The sequence below is a fragment of the Trichoplax adhaerens genome, genomic scaffold (assembly GCF_000150275.1).
Source record: "Trichoplax adhaerens TRIADscaffold_1 genomic scaffold, whole genome shotgun sequence".
Taxonomy (NCBI): Eukaryota; Metazoa; Placozoa; class Uniplacotomia; order Trichoplacea; family Trichoplacidae; genus Trichoplax; species Trichoplax adhaerens.
Window position 1 is genome coordinate 3193130 of NW_002060943.1, and position 23808 is coordinate 3216937.

At 32.9% G+C, this 23808-nt stretch overlaps 1 protein-coding gene across 1 annotated transcript; it reads right to left on the reverse strand.

Annotated features, from left to right (window-relative positions):
• Positions 1-212: 212 nt before the first annotated feature.
• TRIADDRAFT_51625 (uncharacterized protein) lies at positions 213-8321 on the reverse strand (the record flags this gene model as incomplete). The annotated part of the gene is made up of 31 exons (XM_002108544.1): positions 213-314; positions 423-494; positions 620-795; positions 890-932; positions 1011-1065; positions 1138-1235; positions 1402-1479; positions 1562-1687; positions 1780-1851; positions 1933-2014; positions 2124-2196; positions 2317-2570; positions 2653-2852; positions 3301-3366; positions 3434-3638; positions 3772-3919; positions 4015-4181; positions 4275-4330; positions 4408-4467; positions 4545-4607; positions 4725-4856; positions 4955-5038; positions 5130-5264; positions 5363-5509; positions 6127-6252; positions 6326-6397; positions 6514-6702; positions 6782-6943; positions 7059-7160; positions 7381-7476; positions 8313-8321. The coding sequence occupies 31 exons, from the start codon at positions 8319-8321 to the stop codon at positions 213-215; spliced, it is 3450 nt and encodes a 1149-aa protein (XP_002108580.1).
• Between the last annotated feature and the right edge of the window lie 15487 nt (positions 8322-23808).

The following is a 23808-nucleotide window of genomic DNA, read 5'->3' on the forward strand; positions in this document are numbered from 1 at the left end:
CATGTCTTCTGTAAACATTATCATATAAACAATGTAGATGAGCTTTAACATCGTTAAAAATTATCTTATGATGATAGAAACATAAATAAATCTTAGTTATATTTTTAATAGGATATTTTGTTGAAAGACTTAAAAGACAATGGTAATAAAGGTGCAATTTTAAATCCCTACGAAAATATTAATAAATAGAGGATTATAGGTTCTTAATTGGCTTAGAGAGAATCGTTTGCTTTTTTCATTTTTAAACTATGGCGCCAGGATAATCCTCTCTTAAATTTAGGTTCATTTTCTCCTTTATCCATACTTGCACTTAGCTAAAACACGTATACAGCAGATTTACAACAGTTTCGATTACCGTTAATTGAATCTTGTGATGATTAGAATAAAAATCGATGGTGCTGAAAAATTTTTTGCTTAAATACCTGATCAATTGATAATTTGTTACCCTTGACAGCCATTAATGCTTCAAACTGTAAATGGAGTCTACCATAAGCCTGTAATAAATGATAACGTATACTATAAAGTAAATATGCATAAGCAGAGGAAGGAGGATGTTACTATGATCTTAACATCCAACCGAGAGATTATTAATGTAAAACAGCTTACAATGTTATTATACCTGCAATCCATGGTTTGGAATTTTGAGTTTTTGAGCAAAGACAGCGGTGGTAAATTTGCTATCAAGAGCTAGTACAGCACCATTAATTCCTGTTTGCAGCAGGTTATATGCGTATTTCTCGAGTCCAATATCGCAAACCCATTTTATTACACGAGCATTACTCCATATTAGTAATTCTATTATATTAGAAATAAAATATATCATTATAAATTCATAATATCATTTCATCACGAATTCACCCGGTGATTTTAATAGTTATTTCTATGGTACCTTGGTCAGTATGCTGGTTTTCTTTATGCTTTTTTACCAGTTTCTATAATTTGAAAATGAGAATAATTTAGTTCTCATAGTGAATCAACTGAGTATTAAGCGAAATTTGCATATGTCTTACCCTCCAATCGTATTTGTATTCTTTCAAGCAGAGTAACGCATATTGCAAGCTACGACTAAGAGTAATTAGTGTAGAAAATGAATTTTAGTTAAAGGGTCTTATGAAATTCTGATTATATGATACTTACTAGTGAAATGTATCCAGTACTTTTATATATGTTTTCCAATCTTTTCTACTTAGATGCTCCATCATGCGAGCATCAATTAAGCATCCTAGAAATTTTTCCTAATGGATAGTCATAGTATTGATAAATAATAAACGTTAATAATTAGGGTTAATTGATTCCCCAATACTAATCGAATAGCCCTAATTTCAGCTTAGATTTATTGCTACTAAAATCTGAAATTGTTTGTCCTGCGACATTAAGAGTATTGCTTATATCAAAACGAACTTTGTATTGTGTTAATCCAACATGGCTTAACCATTCACTTGCAGTCCAATCGTAATTTAAGCTACCAAATGTTATGGACTGGATAGAAAAAATTTCAGAATAACAGATGAGAGAAATTGCAATTATAAAACTAGATATAGAGGTGGTTGTATATCCTTACCGTTGGTAGAAAGTTTGAACCAGGAGTCATAACCTTAACAATTTCATCTACGGCTAACATCAATTTCAATCTATGCAGAGGGTGTGTAATTCCGACATCTTTCTTTAATCGATCTGAGGTCATTTCCTGATTTAAGTTAAGTAAAGATAGTGTCTTAAGAATTTTCTTATTGAAGATTAAAGCTAAAAGATTATAGTACAGTGTGTCGCCTGACATACGTTTAGATCAGCTCCAGACTGGACATGATTCTTACACATCGCTACAAACCAGGCTGGCAAACAAGCCCATAGCTGAATAAAATAATAAAATAGAATTTTAACCGTTAATAATGCATTGAGTTGAAGATGATGATAAGTAAATTAGGAAATTACCTCCAGCCAAGCGATAACAGTCAAAGCATCCCAATGATCAAACGGAACTCCTTGACTACGAACTTCCTGCAATAACTGAGATCTACAAGAAGAGAAAGAATAACTATAATGGTTAAGTTACATTGCAAAAGTTGCAGCTTTAATTATTGAATAACGATCAATATGCGACATGATCAAATCACTGCACTCACTTTGTCTTGGCTTGTGTAGTACTTCCTTGGCTTTCAGATATAGTGCTCTGGCTATCCATTGAAATTTTACCATCTAGAAAATGAGCGTGTGTGTATTAGCATTTTGTACATTCTTTATTTAGAAGTAATGAATCGATGAAGAATTTATAATTTAGGATCGATAAGAAAAAACAATTTTCAATTGTAATTTTACCGGTTGTTGAAGAAGAATCGTCTTTGGGTTTAATTCCTAACAGTTTGCGGAAAGAATTTCGTAAACGATTCTGCCCATGTTTTATCGAAGATTTTCGATCGATAGAGTTGCTATGAGGAGACGATGTACTATTGCTTTCCGTATGATTTAATTTGTATTCTTTATCTTCGCTAATTTCAGATGATCCAGAAACGGTATACTCTCCAATGTCCACTTCATCATCACGATTTAGCTTAGGTCTTGACGAATTGTTACTAAATAAGATAGTAGAAATAAACGACAGATTAGTAAAATGATACTTAAACTAACTTATAATTTATCATAAAATTTACTTACTCTGAAATTGTAGTAGAAGCATTTGAAGCTTGGGAATCTCTTGAAGTAAATTGACTATTAGCTTTGCTGCCTAAATTTCCCTCTAGTCGCTGCAGGAAACTATCCTGTTTGTGCCACTCCGTGGAGACTTTTGGTGGAGAAGGTAAAGGAGAATCGGCTTTATCTGAACCATTATCAATTGATGATGTAAAGTGTTCACACTAAATGATAGAAAAAGAAGAGGAAAAAATAAAGATCCAATTTTAGAACGTTCTATTCAGTTTAGAAGAATAAACTTAATGTTAGGTTATTGAACTATTCAGAATGTTCTATTCAATTCAGAGGAATAACTTGAGCATTCTATAATTATTCAGAATTCTCGACTCAGTTCAGAGGAATAACTGTAGCAAATGAGTAATTAACTATTTCCAATGTTTCGTTTGATTTAGAAGAATAACTTGAATAAATGATTGTTGAATTATTTAGAATGCCGCATTTAATTTAGAGAAATAACTTGAGTAAATGATTTACTATACAGGATGCTCCATTCAATTTAAAGGAATAATTTGCGTAAAGAATTGTTAATCAGTCCGATTGAGACACCCAATTTAGAGGAATAATTTCGAATCAATAATTTTACTAGATTCCACCGTTAACATAAAAACTTACATTTTCACCCAGTTCGTTCATTGTTGGATATTGAAATTTAGATGGAAGTTGGTAATTTCTTGTTACCTAGGATAATCAAGCAATGAATAATTAATTGCTATTATTTGCTTTGCTCAAACAAATACATTAGTACCCTTTCTAGCTCCGTGGTTAATATTTCTGCTTCCCATAATAATTGATCATCGTTTCTTGCTAGAGGCATTTGTGTAGCAATTCTCTGCGATAGTGGCAAATAGGAAGCTTTCTCGATTGTATACTGATCTTCACAGCGATTAGCTACTCTCTTCTGAAGTAATTTAACTCGATCTAATGTATCTTTCAGTTCTTGTTCCTGGCTTCTATATAGAAAAAACAAATTTGGATATACAAGAGTTATAAGATAACCTATAATCATCAACCCATCGAGAATAGAATCATGACGATTTAAACGTGTAATTGAAAAAGCTTTCTTTCTCGTTATTATTAGCATACGTTAATTCATTTTCCTCCAAAGGCGAGGAACCAGAAGATCGATTCTCCATCTCCTTTGATTCAGGTGATTCAATTTTCAGGTTTAATAACTTGTTATTAATATTATTCTCCATTTTAGGGTTATTTTCCATAATGCTTTTTGCTGTGCCTAAGAAAATGAAGACAATGATGGTGATTCATTTTAGCTCAGCTAAATTATTAAATTACAACTTGATTAAAAAAGAATTTGTTCTCTTATTCTACCTGTATCTTTGTCTGAAGTTGTCGATGAAGAACCTTCACTTGTTAATTTTCCACGTCCATTATGATCGTCAATTTTGCCAAAGCTTTTGCTCAATTCAGATGAACCAGTTATAGCTAGACTACTGCTTAATAAGATATCATCATGGCTCATCGAATCTCTGCCATTGCTGCAAATTAAATAATATGGAATATCAATAAAACCTATACAGAAAAGAGCTTAAAATCCATAATTACAAGTTATAAATGAAATTAATACTAACGTTAAAGCGGTTGTCGACCTTGGCGATACTCGATCTTCAATATTAATATTAATAACCTGAAGAAAGAAAAAGAATATCATTTACTTTCATGAATCATGAGAATGATAGTATACATCTAGGGATTAATAATGACCTTTTCTTCTGCTGAAATAAGTTCACGTTTAGTGCGCTCAAGTTGTAGCTGCACCATTTTCTGTGCAAATAGAGGTCGAAGGCATAAGAAATACAAATTAAACTACCTACAACTATTTCATGTTAATAATGAGAAACCTTTTCGTAGGTTCTTTCGTCTAGTAATTCTCGAACTCTTTGTAACTCTTGATTTAAACCATTCTAAAACAGATCAATCAGTAGCAATGACTATTTGACTATTATTTGATATTAATGATGAAAATATGGCTAAATCGAATGCCACAACGATACAGAATGTCATTTTCTCCATCAAAATACCTTGGTTTCTAAAGCAGTCATTCTTTCCTCTAAATGGATTTGTAATCTCTGATTCGTTTCCGATAGCATTTTATCCAATGTGCGTGATAATCTCATATTATCATCTTCGCTTACTTTTTGCCTCTTACGTGCCTATCCAACAGATTGAAACGAATTATTACTTTTGCTTCAGTTTTGAATCGGAAAGGGACATGATGAGCTGTATTAGATAAATTTCTATATCATTTTACCCTTAGTAATTCAGCTTCATGATCTTGTATTTTAGTTTCAAGATCTACAATTCGATTACGCATTGCTTTCTGATTCTCGTTAGCCTGTTCAAAATTAGAAAGATTGGAAATTATAGAGAGTAATGGCAATCTTCGCTTGTTGGACGTGATCTAAAGCTCGATTTATTTTACATACTTTGGATAATTCTTTTAGCGTATCTTGAAGTTGATTTTCTAGATCAGGTATAATTTCTGCATTTTTAATAGTATCTTTTAATTCTTTCTCTTTTGCCATATATTTCTCTTTATATTCATGTAGTAATTCTTCCATCTACAGCAATTATTTTCATATAGATAGAGGGTAAATATGAGATAGAATAAGATGATAAGTGGAGCTTGTGAAATGCTCCAATTGACAAAGTACTGAACCTCTTTTTGCGATTCTTCTTTACATGTTAATTCATCGCTTAAAAATTGATTTGCGCTTGTAGTATTATCTAAATCTCTTTGCGTTTCACAACATCGATCTTCTAGCGTTGTAATTCTAACTTCAAGATCCTCTTTTTGTGCAAAAGTCTGTAAGAATTGATTGTTAAGGATTAGTCCTGATATCTTTTACCATACGTATAGTCTAGATTAGACAGGTAGTTTGCTGAATTCAGTTACTATTCTACATCGATTTTGCATTGGAATAGCACTAAAATAACTATCAGATAATCTTTCTATGCAAAGCCTGTAAAGAATGGATTGGCAAGGATTGCTTGGCATTTCTGGCTATAAGTGTAGTATAGACTAATGGAGTAGTTTACCAAATTCAGTCACTATTCTATACCAAATTTTCGACTAGAATAGCACAGTAAGATTATTTTATTTTTCTGTGCAAAAGCTTGTAAGAACTGATTAGAAAGGATTACTTCTGGCATTTTAATGGTAGCATAAGCTAGTCGGTTAGTCTATCTAGTTCAAGTATTATACTACACTGATTTCCCTCTAGAACAGAACTAAAAACAACTATAAGATTATCTTTCTATGCAAAAAGTCTGCATAAATTCATGAGTAACGTTAAATCCTGGTCATTTTTACTGTAGCCACAGCCTAGTAAATTGCCTCATTCAAGTATTATTCAACAACGATTTTTAATTAGAATTGCAATAAAAACAGCTAGCAATCATTCTTATTCAAGCAAATTGAACCTCTTCCAATTTCTGTTGTAGATCAATAATAACTTCATCAGTCTTAAATAATTCGCCTTGAGTAACAGTATTTTGCTGTTCACATGTCAGTAGTTTGGTTTTTAACATGTCTCTTTCTTCTCGTACCTTTAATGATAGTAATAACACTTTTAGAAATATGAATGATTTCGAAGCATAACGGTGAATTAATTGGTCTTACCTCTTGTAATTCATTTTTACATTTGTCGAGATCAAAATTTAAATCTAGATTAGCATAGCTAAGTCCAACATCCTAGTATAATACAAATAACAATTTACATGAAATCAATGCCATGTTGGTCTAGGAATGGTATCAATTATTCCACAACTACCATGGAATTGGTTGAAAAAAAAGCAATCATGACTAACCCCGTTGGTTAATGAACTTGTTGAATTTAAGCCATTATCGGTATTAATTAACTTTTCAAAAGATTCTCCATTTCTTTTTGCAATTTCTTTTAGACATTTTCTGAGCTTCACAATTTCTTTCCTAGCTCGTAACAATTTCACGTCGGTTTGATTGGCTTTTTCTGTAGCTAATGCAAGCTTTTGATGCAGCTAGTAAAAAGGAATAGAGAGGCAAATTGGATGATTTGTTTGGGTTGTTGGTGAAATGAAAAAGTAGAAATTGATTTACCTTCTCGTCCATGGTTTTATGATGTTGATAGAGGGTTTGTAATGCTTTCATAATTTCAATTTCTGATGATACAGCTGGCGAATTAGAATGGCGCCGAACTACCGTATTTCGTAATGATTTTTCATGTCTAGAGACTAAATTCTCCAAATGTTCTAGCAGCATCTACATATAAAATTAATCGATATGAGAGAATGTGAAAACTAAAAATATTGCTTCTGTAAAGGGAATCCGCTGTCGTATCATATTAGCAAGGATTGAATTTTAAAATTATATTTACACTCATATTCTGTCGTTCTGATCTTAAACTATCAATTTCATCGGAATATTGTCCAATTTTATCATTTGCTGTTACCAATTCTTGTGCTATGCAGGAAAATTTCTAATATTGGTTATAAAAATGAAATTGTTATAAAATTATTGTTGCCTGAAAATTTCTTCTACAGTAATTAAACTTGATCTAATGAATGAAAGATATGGATATACGCCAAGGAATCCTTAAAATCATCTATCTATAACGAGACTAATTTGGTTGATAGCGTAATGATAGATGTTGAATCAAAAATAGAACCAAGTTTATTTTATCGAATTATTTCTCGCACCTCGGCAATGAGTATTGATCCGTCATCTAGATCATCCATATTAGTATGGAGAACACCATGCAAGGCACCATCGATAATATCCAATTCTTGTTGTTTCTAAAAGAAAATATATGCATCATTAATTAATTTAGACCGTGCAGTCTATTCGCTAACATGGAAAAGCACCTTTAATTGATCTACTGCTATGTAAATCATCTATGAATGGATATTACATTAATAAGACGATGCTTATCAAGGGTAGTTTTATAATATGGAAAAAGAGCATTTCTTAGCAAACTGCAGCTCGAATGATAGCTTCGTTCATGATCAGGTTAATTCCTTCCCTTTGCAGATACATACACAAATAATAATGTAATGATTTTAACTGATTCTACTAATGGCCAATGTATTTGATGATGATGAATCGTATTACATTGGATCATTTAAATACAACTGGTGATAGCAAATGTATACTAATCTACTTTAGTCAATGTCAAATACAGCTGCTATGGTATGTAGATGAAAATAGATCGATGAGAAATTGAGAATAAAGTTGTCAAAATAGTCATGACGGATTTTCTACGCAATGCAAATGGATCTACTTGAACAAAAATCTTAGATGAAAAGAGCTGCGATGATATTCAAATGAATATTCTACTTGATATCCTTTGAACTATTTTAATGAATCTTGGGTAAAAATAGAACTGTCAAGATGTTCACAGTGGACATTCTACTCAATTTCCATTTGTCTACTTTAATCGATCTTGGGTGAAAATAAAGCTGCCATGATATTGGCAGGGTACATTCTATTCGACCTCCATTTGTCTACTTTAAACTCACAAATCTTGCGTAAAAATAGAGTTGCAATAGTCTTCTCAGTAGCTTTTCTATGCCAGTTTTAATGGATCTTAAGCATAGGAGTATGCACCAGTAAGATATTATTCAACGATTACTTTGGCCATTTCAATTCATCTGAAATTAAAATAGAGCTGCCCTTGCTATTCGACAATTAACATAAATTGATCGACTAGAACATGGCAAAGATGGATCAAGAATTGCCATAATCTGGGCGATAGATATTGAAATTAAGGCACGATAGAATAAAAATCTGCATACCATAAAATTCATGCAGTTTTTCCAGAGGGTCAATTTGCTGCCATGATAAATAGCTTATTCTTATTCAATGACTTTTAATTTTAGCATTCAATGGATCAATTGGAGTTGATTAGACTGTAAGATCAAGTTCTGGTGGATACGGAGATACTTGTATAATTGAATGATAAGAAGATCAAATTTAAAGTAGCTTTGGCGTATGGCAAGAAACGATCAAGGGCTAGAATGCTGTTATATCGATATTCCATTGAATAGGCTACCAGTAATTTAATTGCATCATCCATAGAATAATAATCTTTCCTGTCTCTTTATACGATATTATGGATAAATGGATAATAATTTAACACTGGATATGGATGATTATCGAGTAGAAGTAAGGAGAGAATTACGTCAACAGGATCTAGATCATTTCTATATCATTGTCGTTGAGATTACGTCATTTATCCTTGGTCAGAATAATATCGCCATTAAAAATAAAATACAATACTGATTTTTCATCTCTAGGGTATAGTTTTGAAGAAATTCGATTTTCTCTATACTTAGTGAATAAGATAGAGACTTTGTCCCTACCCTAACTGATGTCATGATAGATACAACGTAGAATTTCTCATGTCTAGGTTATGGCTTTGAAGAAATTCAATTCTCTCTATGCTCTGTGAATAAGATTTTACCTCTATCCGGGATAATGTCATTATAAAATTACAACACAGAATTTTTTTCATATCTAGACCATCTAGTATTGAAGAAATTCGATTTTCTCTATGCTTAGTGGATAAGATAGAGACTTTGCCCCTACCCTAACTGATGTCATGATAGATACAACGTAGAATTTCTCATGTCTAGGTTATAGCTTTGAAGAAATTCAATTCTCTCTATGCTCTGTGAATAAGATTTTACCTCTATCCGGGATAATGTCATAATAAAATTACAACACAGAATTTTTTTCATATCTAGACCATCTAGTATTGAAGAAATTCGACTTTCTCTATGCTTAGTGGATAAGATAGAGACTTTGCCCCTACCCTAACGAATGTCATGATAAATACAACGTAGAATTTCTCATGTCTAGGTTATGGTTTTGAAGAAATTCAATTCTCTTCATGTTTAGTGAATAGGATAGAAACTTTTATTCCAACCCAGAATAACATCATTTTGTGGTAAGATGACAACATGAATTTCTCGTGTCTAGGCTACCGTTGTAAGGAAATACGATTCTTTATAGGATCAATGGATAAGATAGAGGGATTAACTATTCTATATCACATCGTTGTTCATACAATTTGAATAATGTAGGTAGAAGAAGATTTTTATCGCATCGAGTGTAGAAGGATCAGCGAATAGCGAGAGCAATGATCTACCCAAGTCGACCATGATTGAAACAAGATTGATTGCATACTCGAGCATCATTTATTAAGACAGAAGTGAAACAGATTTCTCATTGGAAGTTTAAATTAAGCAGCTCCAGGCTAGGACTATCACTTCTATGGTCTACGAAGAAATGAGGAGGAAAAGAACTATTCCGAAACTGGTAACATAGAAACGATGGTATAAACCCACAGGTGATTTAATAAGTTTGACAGCCTAGACTGTCTATTACAAGTAGAAAGGCTGCAAGAAGATCATGTTCATATCGCCATTGCTAGCTTCAATAAGAACAATTTTAACTTCAGCGTGGGGCTATTTTTCTACTTATTAAACTAACTACTTAGTTGCAATATAGTCAATATATCAATGAGCTATATCATCCTTTATCCGTCTAATTATGAAATTATCGCCTGCAGTAAATAATCATCTTAATAAACTATTGTGGAAATAAAAAGACGGAAGAATACAGCCGTTATTGATGGCAGCTAACATCCGTTAACTCCTATTCAGCATTTATTCTTGGTGTTTACCATCGATTGAGTAACTCCAACTAAGGCTTAACCAATTCTATTGACTCTATATACATGTATTACTGGTCGATATGAAATAGAATTGCTAGTGGGAATGTTACAAAACAATCTTAAGATTGATTATTGAAAGTCTAGACTTGCAGGTGTAAGTAGAATAAATTTTTTTCATCAGGTTTAAATGAACATTGACATAAGATTTTTTCTTTACAACATAAAGAAGATTGATCGAGATGTATAGTCCACTGCTATCGATGCAGTACACGGAATGATTTCTTAAGTTTTCAATTTACTATAGATTGAATGATTTTGTAGTAGAATAAAGAATCGAAGTTATCGCTATGAGAGAATTTAATGGCATCGACAATCACTTTATGAGACAGAAATTAAATGTATCCATCAATAATCTAGGTTAACGTTGTGAGAGAGTTTAACTGGATAGACTACAACTTATAAGCTAGAGATTTAATACGTTAATCCATGATTTTGCCTGACTACATAGATCTATAACTCTATAACTTGATGGGATGGAGATTATTAATAGAGTGATGAAAGATATTAATTGCATAAACTATAACATGATAAGATGGAGATTGAAGGAGTTACGAGCGATATTGATAGCATAAAACTTAATGAGATGGAGATTAAAAATGGGTTAATCAATAATCTGAGTCTGAGTTGTTATGATAGAACTTTGGAAGATGGAGACTAAATACACCCTAAGACAAGTAACTGCATAGACTATAACTTAATAAGATGAAGATTAAAAGCAGAGTGAGATAGGCCCATTTGAAAGACTAGAGCTTTAGGTAATGCAGATTAAAGACACTCTACAACAAAATCATTATGATATTACCATTCTAAGATTTAATCAAGCAGCGGCAATAAACTGCGTAGAGTAATCATGTATCTAAACTATCCCTTACGGTAAATATCATGATAATAAATTCTGTAGGAATAGTCACATAAAATAATGGGTATTGATATTTGTCAGGAAATAACAGCTTGAGGCTGTAAATATTTTAGGGAATTTACAATCTGTTCTCTCTGTTTTGCAGTGTCTAATTTATTCTGCAGTAGAAATGAAAATAGCGGATCTGTACTTGAGCCAATTATTGTAGACAAGAAATTAGCATATTTGGCCATTATTGGAACGTTTTTGGCCATCTAAAAATATCTTGCCATCTTGGTTGTAGTAAATAAATCTCATCCATTAAACTAATACAAAGAGTACCATAAGTAGAAATGTCAATTTTAAATAATACTACACCTTCCTTTCCCTCGTTGTGGATGAGTAGTTTCAACAAGGGAAGAAATGGACTGCAGCATTTACAGGTTAACAATCTTCTTTATCATGGAAGATGATCGCTCTTTCCTTATAGACAAGAAATAGGAAATCTACTGCCAAGGATTACTGTCATGATGTGCAAACACCTGGTTTACTGGCGATGACAATCGTGTAGACTAAATCAATCCATTCCTATTCCATGGCCTGCAGTGATGTTAAAGGAATAAGAGTTTTTTTTTTATTGTATGTATCTTGAATAAAGACGAGAGACTTTAATGCCCTTTTGGGGGCAAATGGTGACAAAATCAAAGCGTATGGATGCAGCTGTTCAGCAAGTATTGAATACCATGATAATAATATTTTCAATCTTTTCATCATGGACAGCGTCATGATAAGCATAGACGAAGAATAAAGTTGATTACGCTATCCTCAATTTCCAAATAAATACTTTATCGTTCTTGATGATTAATCACGGTAGCATTGAAAAGCGATAATAGATTTGACTATAATCTATTCAAGTGAAATCATTCTATTGGGTAAGAAAGGGAAAAAAGGAGGCCAATAAAAAGACTCTTTAAAAATTAATCAAGATACAAATAGAAAGCAAATAAATAAAGTGGGTAAATAAAATCATTTCACCTCGTATTCAGTCTACGAATAGAGCTGAATAATTACTTTAGTTGGAAAGAATTTCATGACTAGACTAAACATAGAATACTGCCAGTTGGACGATCTATGGATGAATGTTGTTTACATAAAATAAAATAGAGGTAGAATCGAAAAATGATCCACTAATATGCTGACGAATATCCCAGCACTTTGTCATTTATTATTTATATAGCAAAATCCTAATCCTAAGCCTAAACTCAAGTACTCATATGCTTGATTTATACCTACAGAATGGGTAAAATAAAGACATTTCTTCAAGTTTTGAGTGACAGTGTAGGAAAAAATTCCAATTCATAGAATCGATTCAAAAAAATGATGACGAGTAAAAACTGAATTTTCTACGAATAGCCAATGACAGTTATTTGCTAGCCACTATAATGGGTAATATTAGAACCTGCCCGGGATAAATTCCAACTCTGAATTTTAATCCAGTTTTAAGAGGAAATTAAATTCCTATTGACAGATTCCTTATGACCATGAACCTTCGAAGGTAGACTAAAATGATTCAAATTCAATCGAGAGCATTTTAACCATTGGAATCACTCAAACTATAGCATGTCAAGAGTAAATTTCAATTCCTGATCTTCCAGTTTGATGATGAAATAAAAATTATGACTATATGTAGTTTCCTTCATTATCACGATAACATCGTGAAATTGATAGGGATACCGTCAAAGTAGATGTAAAATATTTCAAATATACGGATATTTTAGCGATTGAAATTAGTATTATAATCACTTGTCAAGAACAAACTCCAATTTTGGATTCCAGCCCAGTTTTAAGAAGAAGCAAAACTTGTATCAACAGATTCCTTCATGATAATAAACTACTACGTCCTTGTCTGTAGAGAAAATAAAATCTGTAAAAGAGTATCTACAGATTCCTCCATGAGAATAGACATGTGTGCCGTAAAGTTAAATATTTCTAATGGAATCAAGATCGGCTTTAAGCGATTAAAGTCAGTAATATAACATGGCAAGAACTAACTCAAATTCAACGAATTTAAAATGTCTTATTTCACTTCATCCTTGAAATATTAAAATGAACATTTAATATCTAGCGGTACATTTTTAGCTGTTTGATTCTGACTATCAACAAGTACCGACGGTGCTTGGCAGTCGTCAAAGTTCACTCTAGCAGAATAATGCCTATTTGATTTTCTATTCCTAGTGCCAATTCTTCGAATAGTTAAATTAGTATTGAAGGATCTGCCTATTTAGCTTTCTATTCGTGGCACTAATTCTCCAGAGAATCATCTAACTTTGCTTTATTACTGTATACTTATATTCAATCTTTTATTAGTGGCGCTAATTTCCCACAGAGTCATCCAAGTTGATTAAGAGATTATATTACCTATTACCCATTTGATCTTCTATTAGTCATGCTAAATTTTCAACTAGCTAAATTAGTTAGTTATTCGAGTATTTTTCTATTTGACCATCTCTTATATTATTAGTAGCACTGATTCTTCAGGTAGTTTTCAAGGTTTACTCGAATATTATACGAACTACATACTGAATCTTCTATTACTAATTGAGTATCAATCTATCTGATCTTCTATTCGTTGCGCTAATTTTCCAGATAGTTGTCCCTGCATGATGTTGCATATTTGATTTTCTATTAGTAATAAGTGGAAGATAGTGATCATAAATTCACTTGTGAGCAATATGATATGTTTGATCTTCTCTTTGGTCGAATTGGTTCTTCAACTGATGAAATTAGCATTTGAATATCTGTAATAGTTTTATTCTGATTATAGCTATCAACAAGTAATTGGTGTATAGTAATTAACGTTTACTCCAATATCATACTGTATATTTGATCTTCTGCAGAATTAGTCCAGTCGATTCTTGCAATGGATCTACCTGTAAAATATCATCACTTTCCCTTTTTCTATCCTAGGCTTTCTGACTATGCAGAATTATTGCTAGCGACTGTATTCATATATGCAGGATATTTTATTCCATCCAAATCGGGTCATTTTTTTCCAAAGTAATCATTTGCAATAATAAGTGTCTTTGTTATGCCTTACTTACCTACTATTTTGGTGATGGAAAGGAAGAAAGACAGTGGTAAAATTGATTTTAAAATAAATATTAAATTAAATGATAGTGAGACTTTATATTGGTTAAGACTTCTAAACTAATCGTTGTCAATGTTGAGTTTTACTATTGAATTTGCTATCGTTTTCTTTCCTATATCGAGGATAGAAGCGGAGACGTTAAATAAGTTTATCGGAGATAATCCATGCTGATGTTGAATATGAATGACATTAATGAGTGGTTTACATCATTGACTCTTCCATTAAGGGTAAAAATAGAGACGTGAAGTAAGTTGCATAGAGGTAAAACTCTTACAAGTTTATCGCGGCCTTTATGGTAATAATTTAATTAACTTTCTAGTAATACTTTGTCAATATTACTAACTTGACGATCATCAGTAAAATAAAGACATTAAACAAGTTATTTCCATCGTTTTACAATAATCATTTATCCACATCATTAACTCTACGGTCAAGAGGGAAAGCAAAGACGTTGAACAAGTTCGCTGAAGGTAATTCTCATATTGGCTGATTATTAATATTACAATAATAATTTACCTCCATGCTACTCTACAATCAAGGATAAGAACGAATGCGTTAAGCTAATGAACCGAAGAGAATGCTCGTAAAGGCTGATCATAAGTTTTATAATAATCCCTTTCCTACAATTAAGCATGAAATTAGTGTAGTGATCCAGTCCATTCACAAGGTGCTTTTCAACATTATCTATCTACTGTCAAAATTGAATGCAATTCCCACGTTTTGCTTCATCTTGGCGATTATACATGAAACGACAAACGAGCCTATTCCTTAAGGAATACTTTATTAAGGTTTAAGCATATTGGAAGGAAATCTAGTTCGATGTTGAGTTTTTATTAGTACATAATTTCTTATGCCTGGTCATCATAAGATCGATAGGGTAAAGTAACTCATGGAAGCCTAAAATTGACATTAAGTTGACACTCTATTTTACAGCTTTGTCTCCCATGTTGTTTCTTAAAATCCACGATGAAAAGGATAAATGTCAATCCAATTCCCATAAAACTGTTTGCCATCCACTATCTTTCTAGTGTAATCACTGAATTGATCACAGTAGCTAATTAGATTGACTATCCGAATCTCTCTTTCCTCATGGCAAGCAGATATTTCGACTTTAATTGAATCAAGCTACCATTACAGATATTCTTTTGGCAGCAATTTTAAACAGTCAGATACTTTCTCTCTCTTGAACTTGAAAGTGAACTTTCCAACTAAATGGAAGAAGGCAATGGAATAATAATCTTTGGGAGGAAATTATAGTCAGTCTGCCTTAATTGAATATACAATTCAATGATGCAATGATGGGGAGTGGGGGAACTCATAAACAAAAATAGAGACAGTACAATGTCAATTTACTGTTCTCGTATAGATAGGCTAGAAAATGATTCAAAAAGGTTATGAAAATATTCGTAATAGGATTCATTTCATGACGCTATAGGGATAAGTGGGCACGAGTTTTGGACTTACCTTGGGTAGTAAATGGGCCACTCTTGCTCGGAGTTCATCTTGATTGTTTTGTAGCTGGTTAATTTGATGATTTGCAGTTTGTAATTTTTCTTGGCTACAGCTTAATTTCTCAGCTAGTTGATCACGTTCATGGATTAAATCAGTGAGTAATTCTTCCATGCCTGGTCGTCTTGTGTTCTCATCATGAGTAGAATCGCTTTCTTCCATAATGGTAGCAATATCATCCATGTTCGATCAGTTAATAACTTTGGATTTACTTGATGTAATCGATGATACTGTTTAAAATAAAATTGTTTATCCACAAATATAAAGACGCCACGGTGGTTGATTTATGCAATTCTTATTTCACTTAAAATGATGTAAATCTAATTGTGGATGGTCTACCGTGAAAGAGAGGAGTGATTTCAAGATCAAATAATTCAATTATAATAGATTGATCCAGCCGTCAATATTAAAATCTTCCTTCCTGCTTCTGTTAATAATTTTTAGCAATATTGTAAAGATAGAAACTATAAAAAATGATCATGGATAGGCTAAAATGGACTAAAATACCAAGCAAAATTGTAAAGGAGTAGCAATTTATTATGGATTCTTGTTGCTAATCTAATAGAAAAGACACCCAAGATTTAGGCAAATAAATCGATCTCTTTCTTGGAGTAAAGGATGAAAATCGGCAACACCAGTGTAATCGAGATAGAACTATTGGTGGTAATCATCATCGACTATAGAATTGACTAGAATTGAAAATTAAGTAAAGCTTAGTATTAATTTAATCAATATTTCAAAGCAAACAAGACAGAGTAACCTTTCATAAATTCATGGATCGCTATCCTATAAGTATTAAGATAATGTTGAATAATTTTGATACGCTAAATTAAGAATACCATGTTTCAACTCTATTTTTAATGATATTATCAAATTATATCTACCATTCGCTTCTTCTATAATTAATTGATAATAGCTCTATCCTTGTGAGTAGCAAGATAGAGTAGAGTCTATTTTTTTCGTCAATTTAAAAAACAATGTTTCCCACTCGATCATTCCTCTGTTTAAATCCTATCGTAGGAGTGGATACCTATGCTTTTCAATCCTTTAAACCAACAACTAGGGTTTCTGTGACTGTTCATATGGACTAGAAAATTATTTTTAGCCACTTTGCACCTCGAAATGGACTCTATGGTGGCTGTGAATTTACGACATCATTTAATAAAATATACCCGTCATGAATTCATTAAGAAATATATGTGTGTCATCATTGAATTGGAAATGAATTTTTTAAACTAAATTTGCAGTCCTATGTGGCCTTTAGCCATGTTTTAATTACATTAGCATTATTTATTTATTAAAATTTTCTTTAATCCATTCAGTTAACAAGTATGAAATTGTCTGCTACAATTGAAAATTTCTATCAAATTATAGCTATACAGGATATGCAACGGCTTTAAATAACATGAAAAAAATCTACTGTACTTTTGGCCATCTTCTCATCGAGCTCATGAGCTTGCCACTGAGAAAAGCAAAGATAAAATTGAAAAAATTAAACTGCATTGAAAACGATGCACGCGTAGTTTACTGGAATTGGAAGGATAGAATGAAACTTTTAATTTGGATTCTATTCATCAATCAATCGATGGGAATAAAAGTAATGGCAGAATAAAATAGGATCATTTCCATGCTTTAATATTATTACCCAACGTCTAGTTATTCCCAGTATTGAATGGCATAATAAAATTGGACATGGAGCTATCTCCTTTTATAACTTAATGACTACCCACGTAGGACTGGCATGATCGAAAGAACAATTTCAATTTTCAATCAAGAACTACTCGAGTAATTCCTGTTCACGCTATGCTAGATAGATTACAACTGCGACCATTTTAACGGACGAAATGAATTTGCTATTATGATGATATTGATGAATTTAAAAAAGTAGGGGAGAGTTATGAACTATTTTGCGGATAGTTTTTTAATATAGAATAATACTTCAGAGTTGTGCTTGATAGTACGGTAATAATCCTTGTCTAGAGTAATTTAGAACGCTTTCAATGATGTCATTAAATGGCTGCTGTTTTGGCGATTTCCAATTAATTCAAGAGTGTATAAGTGTTACACCAAGAACTGGAGATAACTTGTATTATTTCCCTATTTCCATGTATGCTTGATAGTCATTACTTTCAAACGGAAAAAAATGGAGACCGTTTCAATGATGAAGCAAGATTCTACTATGACGATCTTAAACAAATTCAAATGTGTATGAGCAAAGTATTTTTAATTATTTCTTGATCAATTTAGAGCTGTACTTGATCATCATGATTGTCATATGGAAAAAAATGTAGATCTTTTTCAATGATGCAATCAAGCTTCTACTGTAGCGATCTTGAACATATTCAAGTGTATATGAATGAAGTATTTTCAATCATTTCTCGATTAATTTAGAGCTGTGCTTGATAGTCATTATTCTCATATGGAAAAAAAATGCCAAGCTGCTACTATAGCAATCTTCAAGAAATAAAAGAGTAATTGAATGTTACCATCGAAGTTGAAATTATTTTTACCATTTCTCGATGCATGTAGAGCTGTTGTTGATGCTACAGTAATAATTATAATTCTGGCATAGAAAAAGGGAGATGGCTTTTAATGATGTAATCAAATTGCTACTATGGCAATGTTGAACAAATTGAAGAGTATAGGAGTGTTACCATAAGAATTGGAGATATTTTCTATCATTGCTGGATGCGTTGAAAGCTGTGCTTGAAATTAAGATCGTTTTCAATGATAGAACCAAATTGATACTATGGCGAACTTCAACAACTTCAATAGTATACCAAAGCTAGCATAGAATTGAAATTTGTTTTCTATAATTAAAGCATTTCTACAATAGAATCGTACTATGATTACATTGAAATATACTACCGCTCATTTAAATCAATCCATTAACCTAAGTTTTTCTAGCATTTACCGCAAGACAATAACCATGTCAATATTACCATGCTGTCCATATGCCTGAAGATTTTGTAAATAATTTCAACCTCTTACTCCATCTTGCTAAACTGCTGTTGTTTGCATGCTAACATTATACCATAAGATAGTTTCAAGGTTTTACGAAAATTGGTATTTCTTTTCAATTTTAGTCGACTAGTCCTAGCGATTAACCGCATGAACAGGCTATAATTGAATTAGGTAGAATATTGGATGGTCATCCATTGACAGAAGGCTAGGCTAAGACTATGGGTAAAGTGTATTTTCTATGGCGATGATGTTGACTTGATTACTTGATTTCATCTTCAATGGAAGTTCATTAATGGTTGTGAGATAATAAATCGGTTTTAAGGTTTACTTTTACAATTGTACCCGAGGCATTTCTTACTATACAAGACTGTACTGTATTGAATATACACAACATGAAGGCTTTCATGCTCGTTATATTCTACACAGTTGAAGGGAATCATGGATGCTATTACAAATTCAATTAATTCAACGAGTAAAAGAAAAAGAAATTCGCGTCGAGAATGAAGATTTTCGTCCTTGCGACAAGATTGAGCATTACTAGTCAATCCGTAATATTCAACCATACTATTCTAAATTTATACTTGTTATGATCCGATTATAGCTAACAATATGATTACGATCGAGGAAATGGAGAAAGGGGGAAATAATAAGGGCAATAAGGTTGAAAGAAGTTATTCCAATTTGCTATACGAAAACTAAGCCGGGAGATCGAGATTGAAATATCATTTTAATTTAGGCGTATTTTATCCTCCAAAATTAGTTTAGTCTATTTGTCGAACGTTGTATTGTTGTTAATTTATAGTTAGTCTAAAAAATTAAAAAGAAAAGTATTGCAATCGGTCATACTATTACTCATGTCATGAATTATTCCTATAGTCATTTTAAAGTTTAATGTATAAAACTTTGATTCTATTCTATAACTGGAGTCGATTAGGTCAATCAATCAAGGCATACTATGATTTTAGAATCAGACTGAACTTGTACAAGCTGTCGTGTAGATTGATATAACAACAGTGATTTGAGTATCTTGTAAAATGAAAGATGATGCATTGACAATTTTATACTGTCGAGGATTGTAAAGGCACAAATAGTGATACACTAGAGTCTTTATATCAAAGTTTGCTTAACGGATTACAACGCGTTGGGAAAGGATGAAGATTTTACCCAATCTATCTTGAAGTGCCCTACGTCGTGTAGGTAGACATGAGTGAAATGGTATAGCAAAATAAAAAATAAAAAATGAACTTACTCGACTTTGGAGATTGATAGAGGAACGTTGTTAGAACACCAATACTTTTGATGACTCTATTGAAATAGAAATTGAGACATTTATAGGAAATATTCAAGACGGAGCTTTTGTTTGAAGGATGAAATTTTTACATTAAAATAGTCAAGCGATTGAATTTTCCTTCTTGGTCTGTACGTATGCTTGAAAACGATCATCAATTGGAAGGCAAGGATTGAACTAGCACCTTTTTATTTGGCTAGTTTAATCGTTTCAAGAAATACGAATAGACAGTTGATTGTGCAAAGTTGGAATATAAATAGTGTAGCTGATTTTACAGTCGAGTTACGCATGCAATATATATAATACCTTTTAATTGACTATCTGTGGTGATTATGAATAGCAGTTATTGTTGGCAATAATTGAATCAAACGAGTATCTGCAAGGATGGCATTATTGACTACTATTTGCTGTTGCACTGTCGATCAAGTAGGATGGAAGAAATAGTTGACGTAATAGTAGATGCTATTTTCAATCTTGACTCTATCATCAACGCATACAATCCGTAGCCACTTCCTTCTTTTTTATTTGATTGAAATCAATCAAGTCTCCATCAAATATAAGTCGATGATCGATTGTATTCAGGCCATAAAATAATCAAATAAGAAAAGGCCACAATGGAATAAGATTCAAGCCATATCTCGTTTACTCTGTATACAGAGAGAGAAAGAAGGCAATCTTTTATCCAAGTTCAATTGGTCTACCTGTCCCTATCTACTTGCCTAGATGGCTAGATGCAAACGCATAAAGGGCATGATTAGCCTGGAGTCAAAAATAGCTTGAATAAAAAGGCTTATTTTTAAATTTCAAGAGTACAAAAAGGAAAATGACGACAAAAGACGAATGGTAGCTCAAAATAGACTAGTTTATGGTGTTATTCCATGATAGCGTGTGTATGCGTATGTAGGGCCAAAAGTATAAAAAGGAAAATGACGGCAAAAGACGAATGGTAGCTCAAAGTAGACTAATTTATGATGTTATTCCATGATAGTGTGTGTATGCGTGTGTAGGGCCAAAAGTATAAAAAGGAAAATGACGGCAAAAGACGAATTATAGCTCAAAGTAGACTAGTTTATGGTGTTATTCCATGATAGTCTGTATGCGTGTATAGAGCCAAAAGTAGAAGAAGGAAAATGACGGCAAAAGACGAATTATAGCTCAAGGTAGACTAGTCTATGGTGTTATTCCATGATAGCCTGTATGCGTGTATATAGATCCTATTGATTGTTGAAGGGACAGAAGGCAATTGAAGGATAAAAGTCATGAAGCAGATGTTGAATCGAGGCATGTTATTGTCCATAACATGGATAAGTTGAAGTTTTACATTGAATAATATATTGAATATGATAGAGGATCGCTAGGGTGATCGTGGGCAATACAAATAGATGCAATTTTATTCCATCTAGTACTATAAAATTTCAATCATAAGACCATATCAATGTCCTAGTCATCATCATCATTTCCTACCTAGCTAAAGCGATTTCCTTGGCGAATAGTATAATATGCTTTCTTCATCAATGGGACATTCAAATTGGTTGACCATCAGCAATCGGATGAAGGATTATGGCCAAGAAATGGAAATGGGAATTTTTCACCTTTTAATCTGGACTTTTTCCCCCTCTACCGTAGAATGTTGTCGAACACCACTTTGGATAATAATAATAATAATTGTAATTACATTTTACAAGAGATAAATGACTCTCTCTATGCAGATTATCTTTCAAGAGGGGAAAAACGCTCAAAAGAATATCCCATCCAATATAAACAATGTCTACTAACTATACTCTCACTATTGCAAGCGCAAGAAGGAGAATTGGTCTTCAGATCGAGTATGGAAAAGAGAAAAGCGTTTATGCGCGTCTCTTAGTCTTTCTTGGCTGGATATCGTCAAGATACTATAGGATCCCTTATGAACAACATCTCTATCATCATCAATGTCATCATTATAATAATACTCATAATAGTAAGAATAATACGCCAATAATAACAATCATCATTCTAATTATTTATTGATTTAACGTTGGACGGGATCTATCGCTCTATTGGTGTATTATGGCTTTGAGTGATGTTGTTGTTTAAGTACTAATGTTAGCTTAGGCATAATATCGTGTACTGGTCGAGAGAGAGGCGCAGTCTCTTGTTGTTACTTTCTTGCTGGGGTCCTCTGGATTAAAAGTCGTATTTAGTAGACGATAGTCATTGATGATGCAAGCTTAATGGAGATGGAATACAGTGTTGTCCTTGAATGAATCGTTTTGGCAGCAGGTGGGATACGGTAGACTTTGATTTAAAGCGCTGAAACGCTGCTATTGGAATAAAGTAGCGTGGAAATGACGATAGTACAGTGCAACGATGATACTATCCCTAAATTTAATTCGGGAAATTGGACTAGGAGTCATTCATTCGTCAACAATCATTGAATTTGAAAATTCAATATTGTAGGCTACCCAATGGCTGTTGGCTAGCAATGGTTTTTGCAATAGATGGAGTCAACCTATGGTGAACATGCTAAACGCAATGGTTTGAAATGGACAATCTTGCGATTTAAGTGTCGTTGCAATATTGCATATACCCGTAGGCTTGATTCACATGCTATTGGAGTAGAAGTAATCGATGAAGGATAGTTTTATTTGAAAATCGTGTAGGTACAAGTCTTCTAGGTATGCCCAATGGATGTTGACATAATACTGCTTTTGAAAGAGTGGCTTTTGCAACTGATACAGCATACGCGTAGAAGATCAATGGTGACCAACAGCTCCTGAAAGAAATGGACAAGCTTGGGCAATGTGATGGTAGAAGGGGCCGTGATGATACTGTCAATTTTTGAATTTTTGTACAAAATTGCTTGCATTCATTACTGTAGTCAGTGTAGCGTAACCATGGTGTAAGCATGTTAGAAAGTACTGCATGTAACTGGATTAGAAGTAATTGGTGAAGGATAACTTGATTGGAAAATGCACTACTACAGAATAGCAGAGATTGACAACGACGAAATGTTCGTCTCTGTTGTCAATCTCTGCTACGACTGTATATACAGTACATCTATTTAAGGATCAAATAGTTTCTAGTAAATTAAAATGTAAAGTACGTATATGGAAAGTCAATGGGCCTTCTGTGCATATTAAATGACTATCGATATTGGCTGTGGATAGCCTTATTCAATTTTACAGACCACTGCGCTAGACCTTCGGTGAAAGCGTCGGAACTATGCTATAAAATGAGCTAGTCTAGCGTGGCCTGGAGAATGCTATCCTATCTATCCTATTTCGGTTAAGTTGAAGGAGAGTCAATGGGCCTTCTTTGTATATCAAATGACTATCGATATTGGCTATCGATGGGATGGGATAGCCTTATTCAATTTTACAGACCACTGCGCTAGACCTTCGGTGAAAGCGTCGGAACTATGCTATAAAATGAGCTAGCCTAGTCTAGCCTGGTCTGGAGAATGCTATCCTATCCTACTTCGGTTAAGTTGAAGGAGAGTAAATGGGCCTTCTATCACTGATCATGAATTCTATGTATATCAAATGACTATCGATATTGGCTGTCGATGGGATAGGATAGGCTTATCCAATTTTACAGACCACAGGGCTAGACCTTTGGTGAAAGCGTCGGAACTATGCTATAAAATAAGCTAGCCTAGCCT